General features: G+C 36.0%; 1 protein-coding gene across 3 annotated transcripts in view; it reads right to left on the reverse strand.

The window, feature by feature from the left end:
- Su(Tpl) (Suppressor of Triplolethal) overlaps positions 1 to 11,346 on the reverse strand; it is a 58,567-nt gene that overhangs the window by 23,565 nt on the left and 23,656 nt on the right. Inside the window, exons 1-2 of one of the 3 annotated variants that reach the window (XM_090113314.1) lie at positions 809 to 953; positions 277 to 375 (exon numbers count right to left, since the gene is read on the reverse strand). In XM_090113314.1, the coding sequence (XP_089969440.1) occupies positions 277 to 291 (15 nt within the window). In that variant the 5' untranslated portion in view covers positions 292 to 375; positions 809 to 953. Of the gene's footprint in view, positions 1 to 276; positions 376 to 771; positions 954 to 11,346 lie in introns of those variants that run through there. The other 2 variants (XM_090113313.1, XM_090113312.1) reach the window with 2 other exon arrangements.

Genomic DNA, 11,346 nt, shown 5'->3' on the forward strand with positions numbered 1-11,346 from the left:
TAGACAGGAGCTTCTACTCATGAAACTGAACAACTTTTGTTCTACAACTTTGCTGAATTCGTAAAAAAAAAATTGGACTTTGTAAGGAAACTTCGCTAATCAGCTGACCGATTTCCATACAAAGTCCAAATTTTTTTCTATGAATTCAGCAAAGTTGTAGAACAAAAGTTGTTCAGTTTCATGAGAAGAAGCTCCTGTCAAAATTCGTCTGACATCTTACCAGTCATCCTGTATAGTCGGAAAGTAAAATTAACAACAAATGATAATTCCTTTTACCTGTGGACCCTCCATTTCTGCATTGCTATTGATGCTAAAGTGAAATGTGGATTCGCCCGACGATCCATTTCCACTGGATGGTGCCGGAATCGAGATTTTCTGAAAAGGCAACACGAATATTCTTTAAAACCGATTGAAATTATGAATCATTATAATTATTATGTCCTAATCTAATTGTAATTTGTGTAGTAATTATTCGATGGCTTACATAATTTTTTTTTATATTGGAACAAATTTTCTAGTAACGAACGAGATTAGATTTTAGGGACATACACTTGTTGTGTTCTTTTTCATTGTATTTCAAATCATGTATCATTAATAATTATTATTGCACATTATAATATTTAATTTAGGTAACGATGTTATGTTCGATTGAAATATAAATTTAGCTTATTCACAAATTATGATGTGGCAGTGCAACTGTTGAAGACGAACAAATAAATTAACATGAATCATAGTTTATGATCGCTGGATCGTACGAATACGAATGTGTACTGTATATCACAAAACGTCTATTGTTGACATTTTGCACCTGCGCTCGATAAAATCAGATGACTCCCACGACAAAAAGTGGTTTAGACCAAATACGGGAAGTAGGGGACGACTGGCATGCACTTTATATGTGAAGTGTGCGTAATACGCCCGTGGTATAAACAGTGAGCGACTACTTTCATCGCCAGGAATGGCAAACGTCGCGGCTCTTCAAGAATACGGGCAGCCGCCGAGCGCATCGTACCGTTTCACTGTAGTAGGGATACACACGCGACGTTTAATGAAACCGTATTCATGTGAAACTGTAACGGCTGAATTAATTAGGACATTTTGCTTTTTTACTTTCGATTCGGACACTATTATTTTCCTTTGTCCGTAAAAACAAATTAAGTATCTCGATTGAAAACTAAAGTCAAAACATAAATATTCTAGAAATGTTATTGTTCAATACTGTGAAGGATTGAGTTATCAGTGTTATCATTTTTATTTATAACGACTGTTTGTTGATTCGGTACAATTAATTGGCGAGTAATGTTTCATTTGCATAGATTATCAAAGTTTAGATAAAACAGCAGTTATGTGCGCAGGCGCATGTCACGCGTTGTTTGGTGACGCGGACACCTTTATACATGCGTGGCCCCGAGCTGCTTTTAAGGTCGCGAGTGCCGACGTCTGCCAGTGCCCAGTACTACAATGCCAACCAATTAACCTATTAAAAAGTTTGATTCGTTGCGAACACTATGGAGCAATAACCCATGAAGTCCAGTCGTAGTGATTCATAATGTATCTCTTGTAACTTGATAAACATATTGAAATCAATTGATCCTCTTTTGCGTAAAAGTAACCTGATACTTATTGTTCGTCTGAGTCATATAAATGTGAGCCTAGATGCAATAATAAAAGAGTATTGAATAGATCAGTCATTAACTGATACTTGTTTTCTCTTATAGCCATATATGTACAACAAGTAGAGACGGCCTGCGCATGATAGAATACGTACATATAGGCGTTTTGATCATAATAATATGTGACGCTCGTTACAAGTTCAGAACTCGGCCACCGTCAGATGAAACCGAGGTAAGTTAAACATAATATATTGTGCTCAATTATAGTGTTGATGAGGAAAAAACCCGCTACAGACGATCACGAAGGCGCCGCGGTGGAGCGCGGGGCGCGGCTTTCTCTACCGTACCTACAGCCGGGCGATATAAAGAGCGCGTCGCGATGGAATACTTCGGCATTCGGTGAACAGCCGTCTCGCCCGCTACATTTGTGTTCATTATGTCACTTCATTGTCTCATTCACTATTGTTTTGTAACTAATTTAAGGCACACCCATTAACGCAATAACAACCCATATGATTAGACAAGTATTTATAGATAATAAGAGCGATGCATCAGCTGCAAATTGTAACGAGTCAAGGTCGTTAGTTTCATTGTTTGTCTTTTAGCGAAGGTCATTCGACTGTACGCCTCGATTGGACCGGAAAATACGAGGAAATTCATCATCCGTTTTTCAAGGCACTTCTCGAATGTTGTTTGGTCAATTAATATTTTAATCCAATTCAAGTATTGTTATGATAAACAACCTCGTAGTAAGTATATCGCACGAAACTGTTACTACTATAGGAAGGATTTCTTTATTGTGTTTTGCCTATCGTGCGCAGCGACCGTGGCTTTTGTTGGTTACCTAATTTTACAGCAAGCGGCGAGCAAAGTGAGAGGCCGCTGCAACCGGTTTGGTTCATTCGACCGAGAGTTATAGGTACACAGTATCTCTATCTAAAATTGTCTTTATTGCAGTCCAAATTCATTTAAATGTACGAGACGTCGAAGCAGACTGGATTAATTTCGCTACAAACTGTAAACATTTCGAGAAGTATTCTATTATGGATTCTACGCGACAAACCCGGACGCGAATCAAGCTGCCGTACGCCCCAACCTAGCCAGTTAACGTGTTGTATCTTAATAGCCGCGTCCAGACCGGCTGAGCGCGGCTCGCGAGCCGCGCTCAGACTTCCTGCTCGCGAGCCGTGGCACCAGAGCTATTTGTGAAAAGTTCCGAGCCGCGCTCGCGAGCCAAGGTGAGCCGGTTTGAGCATTCAGTTTATCTCCGTATAACGATGGAAAACCACGTTTTATTAGCTGCTGCGGCGCTTGTGTTGTCGGGATATATCATAAAAAAAAGAAAAAAGAAACAAAAAATCTGGATTAAAAAATTGTACCAAAACCGAAACCAATACGGTAACAGTTTGTTAAAGGAACAGGAACTCGCTTGTTTTTATTTAAATGATCTGGATCTTTCGAATCCCATAACATTTTGAAGCTTCCGTAAAGTTGTATTAAGCGAATACTGTCTTCTTTATCCATTTTTGATTCTGGCTCGCGAGCGTCGTTATGTCCGTCCACACCGGGCGAGCCGCTCGGACTGAGCCGCCTTTGAGCATCGCCAAAAACCGACAACGCATGGCTCGGGGTCGAGCGGCGCTCGGCCGAGCCAACGTGCGCCCGAGGAAGCCCGAGCGCCGTCCACACCGGCCGAGCTATTGGCTCGCGAGCGGGACTCGCGAGCCGCGCTCGGTCGGTCTGGACGCGGCTATTGACGTAACGTCGTGGAGGTGGAACGGGTCGTCCGAGGGAATTTCGACCGTAGCAACAGCGGCATAGAGCATTTTATTATTCGGTCAGACAGCAGCACACGTCAGCAGTGAACGATAATAAATAGTTCTCCTCAACACGCATCGTAGCGGGAAATCCACGCAGGCGAGTTGTGATCGGCACCACGTTAATTGCTAACCAGCTCTTTATTATCTTATTTTCTGTATAAACAACATATCTGTGCGCAATATTTATGACAATATGAACTTGTACGAATATAACCTTCAATGTTAGCGTTTGTTCTCTTCACAAAGAGACAACAGATTGCATTTTCGAAGGTATCAGCGTATACAGCGTGACTATTTTTGGTTTCCTTGGATTGTGTAATACAATACTTTTCACAATCTTTGAGCAACATTTATTTGCAATAATTGCCCAGATTGACCTTGAATAGAGTTCCCGTTTATTTTCCGTAATGCTCTTGATATTAATATGATCACCTTTATAGTGACTGACGTGATCAATAATATTTATTGCATTTCATTAAAAAAAAACTACCTGATAATGTTTCGTAAGAACAGTCCTATTAACCAAGGCAGTAGACTGGTAGTTTGAGGTACCGACCGTCTTTATTACATTATGTAATGTAGAGAGGCCAGTTTAATGAAAACATCATTGTTGCCATTAGATAACCAGTTTACATAATCAGCATATGTCGAGATTGGCGTTCATTTTATTGTAATATTGATAAATGATAAATAATTAAAGAAAATCGTTTTACCAAACAACATTATAATCATATTCTTGCACAACAAATCATTAGAACTGATTTCATAATTATCGATCATAAAAGACATATAATATTGCAAATAAAGTAAATTTAGAAATTGTATACGACTAAAATCGAATCAATTCGTACGGAACTATCGTGAGAAACTATAGTAATTATAAATAAACAAATGAATGTTCAACGTTCGAGTAGTCGACACTTTGATAAACAACATGCCCTGTTTAAACAAGATGTTTTCAATTCAAAGATACTGTTACGGTAGTAAAGAGAGTAATTTCATGTTGATGCAGGGAAACTTAATTCTTTTATATAAAACATCGGCCAGTTCTAACACAATTACTAACGGTAGTCGTCACTTTCATCGCAGACACATTTAGAAGCAAAGTGAGTGGCCAGTTATTCGTGAGGTTTCTACTATACTATTTGCATATTCACCGACTTTCTAATGGACGATACGGCCCTCTTGTCGCAATCGTTCGCGGTGGTGAGGTAACACGATTCATTTAATTATGTTTCTATAATACGCGGAAAATATATTCTACTTGCGCGCATATTAGCAAACAATCTCGATTCAACTTTTTGCTCGTCCATTCCTGCCTGTGTGTGGATAGCATTATACCACAGGTTTAAAAATCGTATTCGATCGTTATTCCCTCGCTTTACGATTCTAACTTCGATTACAGTTTAAACACACTACTGAACCACGGAATGCGCGCACGCTCGCCAAGCAAGTTAATTATAAGCGTTGCATTGTTTCTAATCACCTGATTTGTATTCACTTGCAAAAATTCCGGCGGCCATCAATAAAGCGCTAAAAGACAGTATTGCACGCCTCATAAGCGAAGCGTTGAGGTGGGTACTACTGTCACTTCGCGCAAAACATCTGATTTTTCAAACTTAAAATGTCTTTATGTATCATACATTGCACTTGTAAGATAATACATACACACACATATTAAGAAAAAACACTATTTTTAACGTTCATGATATTTTTGATGTCATTTTTGTTATTTAAACTAGTTAAAAAACAGTTTAAAAAAGTTCTGTCTTGGACGTCCGTGTGTCTGTATGTGCGGATCCTTTTTCTTGTTAACACGATAGCGACCGAAATACTTTACTAATCGAGTCTTTCTTTTTCTCTTACGCTTGAGTATGCTCAGGAATAAAACCCTTTCATTTTTCAGGGTCTGATTCGATGTGGTTTAATTGTTATTAAATAAACAAAAATAATAATTAATAAATATTTATTAAAAAAAAATTATGAGGCGTGCACTTTTGGATTTTCCAAATTATTTTCCATTACGGTGAATGAACTATATTCTTATTAATTGTTTTGCACGTTCCTGCTGATTAGATTACTAATACTTTACATTGTTGAATGTGTGATTCGTTATCAGCAATCATTTCCTGAACAAGAAGGAAAAATACTTTAAAATTTACCTACTTATAGTTCCGGTTATCTTTTGTAAACAGCGACAAATATGAATAGTCAATATGTGAATTCATCATACAATAAAACAGAAATGTATCGATTGACGGGCGTGTCTTTGTAAGGATTCATTTTATAGTGCCGTTCTCTTTACGATATCTGCTCGCGACCTTCCGTCAAAGGAGGGGCGCCTCTCACCGTCGACGTGACTGCAACCACGGCCTTACGTCGCGAGGCTGTATCGAAACCTCTACGTAACGAAGCTCTTTCCACCGGTTACCCAACGCTCGATAGGAGTTTTGTCGATAAACTATAACTTGTCTCTAGCTACTGCCTGATCACACGAATAAGAAGCAGCTTGCGCAATGAAGCAATATCCGTAATCTTTTATAGTAGAGACAAAAAACTTGTACCTACTTCACATCGTTATATAGAAAGACATAATTACAGTTAAAAAAGTAAAAAGCAATTTAGTTTCATTAAAAATATTACTCTGTAAAAAATCCTAAAACAATAGCAAGTAAAAGGCGAATGGGCGTTCACAGCATGAGATCGGCGACGTCATTGTGCGAACATTTCCAACATTTACTTTTACTAAACGACAAACAAACATTCAAATTGCGTTACATACTGACCTACTTTTCACTTTTAATTCCGTTTACTAAAATTGTTCTTACAACTGGACATTTACATTAGTATTAGTCGAATGACAGTGAAAATAAAATAATGTAATAATCTATTAATAGAATTGATAAAAATAAATGATATTTTTAAAACTGCATAGGTACGATAAAAAAATCGCAAAACATACACACTTTTCAGTATAGGTATAGAAGAAATATAATATGTCAATGACCAACAATCGACGATGTCTTTGTTCTTTCTGAACAAAAGCATTTATGTACAACGACCTGTCCTAAATGTATGTGTGTATTATGTACAATACATAATTGGGTTTAGACTAATTTCTATTGAGGTCAATTGAATTGAATGTAATGCAACTAGAGTTGTACTACAAAAACGTAAATCAAAACGTCGCATCTAGACAATGTCGCAAGTATTTAGATCAAGGTGCGAAATGCTCGCTCGAGAGTTGAGATCTGCTGTAAACATTTTTTCGAACATCATAATATCATATTTATCAAGGTTTATATATTCCATAAGCAACCTACTTTCTAATGCAATGATTATAGTTACAAATAATGATCATGATTCAGGAATCAGGATATAAGGAAATATTTTCCAATGTTCTCTTTAGATAACACCATATTATGTGCTATTAAATTACGCTAACCTAAATAAAGCAGATAATTTTATCACATTTACGAAAAATTACACTTAAACTACATCATTATTTGAATGTAATGGTGTTTTGCCATGTAATTTGGCACATTAACTAGGCGTACGATTTTATTGCATCAGCGTCCATAAAATTCACTACATTTTTTGTTGTTATAAATAGATTGAATAATAGGTATAAACGTACTCTAAACTATCCACAATTTTTATTCTCGGTTTACATTCGTAATTATGATTTGATGTCAGTGTTACATCTGAGGAGGATGGGAGTGAAAATTGGATCTAAAACAATCGAGTAGACGCGGCGCCGACGCGGCGTGACGGCAACCACGCCTCCGTCTATTGGATGCCATACTACATATATCGCAAATGATACATCTTTTAAATATAACCATATAGATAACGACGTACACGCGTAATTGACACGGTACAAACGAATCACTTTACAAGCCAATTGCGTCATAAGTTGTTTTCAAATAGTCGGTATGCAGAATGTTTACTTATTCAAATTATGTAGGTTTAAAAAAAAAGTAAATTCTATCTTGTTTACTTAGAAACATAGAATTCTAATTTACTTTATATGTTTAATAAAATGGAAACTCTAAAATATCATGAAGCTAGCCTTCGACAATCCAGTTAAAATTAATAACGGTAGCGATCGGCAATAGTCTACAGACAATAAAGCAGACAAATTGACTGCGAAACAACTCGGCGGTTTAATTCAATACCTCGTATGGTGACAGTCGCTGGCACACCTCTTCATTGTTTCTAGGCGGATGTAGATACCGAAAACGATTTATCAAAGATCTCTTCAGTTCAGCTCTAGGTACTTTAAACGCTAGCAAATTTTTTATGTAAAACAAAAGCTTGCGGATTCAAGAAAACACCAAATTAGCGATAAAATGTACTTATTTATTTTCCGGGTGTATAATTAATGACTATACTTTAAGGCCTTTGCCCTAGGGAATTATAAAATACGTAGTTATGTATTATATTATGAAAAAGATTAAAATTACAAGAAGCATTGTTAGTGTAACGAGGTGAAGATCGCTTATTAAGTACACTATAAGCTAATAATATTGAAGCTAATGACGGTAGACCGCAGGTATGTTTTGTACAAAGAGATTAGAGAACTATACTACCTACAATCTACATACTATGAATGGATTTTTCAGAAACAATGTTTGCAATTTCAATGAACAACGAATGTCGCTGTTTACCCAATTTGCATTAAGTTGGAAAAATTTCACTTTCGCAAAACACGTTCCAACTTTTGCCATAGAATGTTTAAATAGCTGCTGTATATAAAAATGTCAAAGAAAATGTAAATGACAATAGAGGCGACGTGGACGCTGAAAATGTTATAATTGAACGAACAGTTGTTGAAGAGCGAGCGAGATACGGTTACACGTCCAACACAGCTCGAGTAGGAACAGAAAATTGTCTTGCGTTTCAATCTAATATGGTTAGTTAAACGAACAAAGAAAAATTATATACAGCAATTAGATATGCGCCATAGGAAATTGACCACGACTGTTGTGGAATAGATACCACGTAACTGTTAGTATCTAACTCTAGTTCAGCTAATAAGATTTGTTGTACATATAACGGGTATTACGAGGCGGACGACCAGCAGGGCGAAAACAATTGTGAACAAGACCGGTTCCTTTTTAATTTGTACCGTGCGTTAACGCAAACAGATGTATGCGTTCCTGAAAAACAATTCGGTCATAAGTTTTAATGAGCCACATAAGGCAAGTAAGGTTTCATTAAGAAACTCTGAAGGCTTTGTTCACAATTGGTTTAATAATTATTGTAGTGATGAGATTTAACGATTCAAGAATTTACTTTTATGTTTTTTCCTCTGGTCATTTATTTTAAGTATAAGGTAACAGCTGATGTTGTTAAAACTCTCTATTCCCAAAGCATAATATATAATACATATAACGTTTTCTGAAACATAATATCTTAATAGTTTAAATCATTAACGGAAACGTCTTTACCAATGTATCTAAGTCACATTTGGTGGTCGTGTTTGTTTCGACCTAAAACATGTTTTTGGGTGAAGGCTACGCGGAGACTTGCATGCATTATAATAACATTTAGTAGAACGAATGAATCAATTATTTACAATTAATCATATTCTTAGGTGTGTGGTCGTCGGTGAAATCAATTTGAGACGTGAATGTTGTTTTGTTATTTAATTTTCTCTCAGTAACTGAAGTTCAGAATAGAGCCGTAAGCGAGCGGTAACTTTTACCTGGGTTACGTAAGTCTGCCAGGTGTAATTTATTATCGGCACCATTGCGAGCTTTCGTAATACAACTAAGCTAGAACTGTTTATGCTTAACACTTTGTCTACTTGTCTTCTCGGTGCAAATAAGTTAATTTGTGAATAAATAGCATGTGGCACTTCATCGATGTTGTCGTCGTTTCACTTTTACGGTTATCACACAAATCATGATAACTCTACTGATATGCAGTTTAACTTGTTCAATATGATAATAATAATAGCGTTTAATTCTCGTAAACATGAGAGAAAGTAATATCGTCACGATTTGCAAGTAATAATTTTTTGCGCTCACTGGCGGCTCATTAAGTAGGTTCGAATCGTTAAATTTGATTGATAGCTAAATTGAGTAACAATCATGGGTACGATTACACTTAATAGCTTTGAGATATTAAGATTCTAATTTTTTGTCACATTGATAAGCCAACAGTTGTCCAGAAACTTTAACTAAGTTTGGTTTTTCAAAGAAAGTAACCGAGACAATACAATTCACTTCAGCAACGCAAAACAAATATAGTCTTGTTACAAAAAATTGCTTCGTGTTTGCGACAAATAACAATCAGTGAATCTAATTTTTATTAGCCTCTAAATTTATCAGGTGTTTTCACTTCGCAACAAAGTTATTTCAAGTAGGTATGACAGTGTGACATTGCTATTGTGATTGGACACATGAATGTTATTGTCTCATTAATCGAAAGCCCAGTGTTATCTGACCAACATTATGTCGTGTCAAACGGGTTACCGCGCGTCCGTGATATCAATTGCTTATTAACACCGCTGCACTTAATATTGCTTACGTCACCTTTCTCTTTGCAGTGACCATTTTGTGGTTTTAAATGTTGTACAGATTTATTTGCAAACCGCTCAGCTCATATCAACGATACAGGCAAGTTTCTTTAAAATCAACATTCAAACAACTGAATGAATAGAATTTAATAACATTTCTTATTACATTTAACTAGAAGAAATTGAAGTTTCTTTACTATTTTTAAATCCGAACATAAGGGCAATTTCACATCGAAATTACAAAATGCGATAGGAGCTTTATACACATAACACAGTAGACAATATTTCGACCACTCAGTAGTACCTAAGTCTTTAAATCTGCTGCAAAAACAATAAAATGTCAAGGATGACTTCCTATAACGTATCGAAAGCAGATGATGAACACTTCTCTAGTGACTTTCCTTTCTCTTAAGGAAAAACAACATTAGCACGTCCGCTACAGCAAATCTTGTACTGTATTTGAATACGACTTGTATTATTTATTTAAAAATTTAAAATACGTAAATACCAATATTTTTATATAATCATATTTCCAGATAAGTACTTGGCACACCTTGTTATAAGGATATAAAAACAAGAAAACGATTCAAGTTTTTATTCGATGTACTTTATATTTAAAATATATTACAGATATTGATTGAAATGTAAAAAACATGTTGTAGAAATCCACGATCAATATACGGTATGCCGAACCACATCACCTTGACGGCAATATTAGCGCGCGATAAATTATATTTACACAACATGCAATTGCTAAAAGTTTAAATTATCCTTACTATGTAATTGTTTACATGCGAAAGTGTTTCTTTTTGTTTGTCTTTCCATCACGTCGATAGGATCTTGAATAAAGGTAATATCTCTTTCTGAGTTTAACATCTCATTCCTTAAGGAAGATCCATGATGATCGATGATCCATGATTTATGACGCTATTTTCAATCAATGCAGGTTTCATAAATTCCGATAGATGGCGCTATATTATAAATGTGACATGACAACCTTCTGCTATATTATTTCCTTGGATTCCACCGGAAAATCAGTGGATAACAGCTATTTAAACTACAAGTTAACTGCAGTATACAATTATATTTCTATGGCCAACAAATTAGGACAAAAAATGTAATAAGCTGTTGCAATTTACTTAAAAACTTAAATGTCAAAAAAGCATTTATGTTATTAACATTTGCAAATGATTAAGCTTTTATTATCAAAGATTGTACATATACAGCAACGGAGTGCTTCAAGATTAATATACTTTTTCATATGATTAGACTCGTTGAGTTGAGTGCGATTGAGGCAATGGCCATCGCCGCATTGTCCTTAAAGGTCGAGTGGTGTTTGTGCTAAGGTCGCTTGTTCAAACTGCCTTCATTAAATTTTGTAGACAGA

Source organism: Colias eurytheme, chromosome 19 (assembly GCF_061535395.1).
Source record: "Colias eurytheme isolate Ceu_HAF_F1 chromosome 19, ilColEury1 Martin Lab GWU primary, whole genome shotgun sequence".
Classification (NCBI taxonomy): domain Eukaryota; kingdom Metazoa; phylum Arthropoda; class Insecta; order Lepidoptera; family Pieridae; genus Colias; species Colias eurytheme.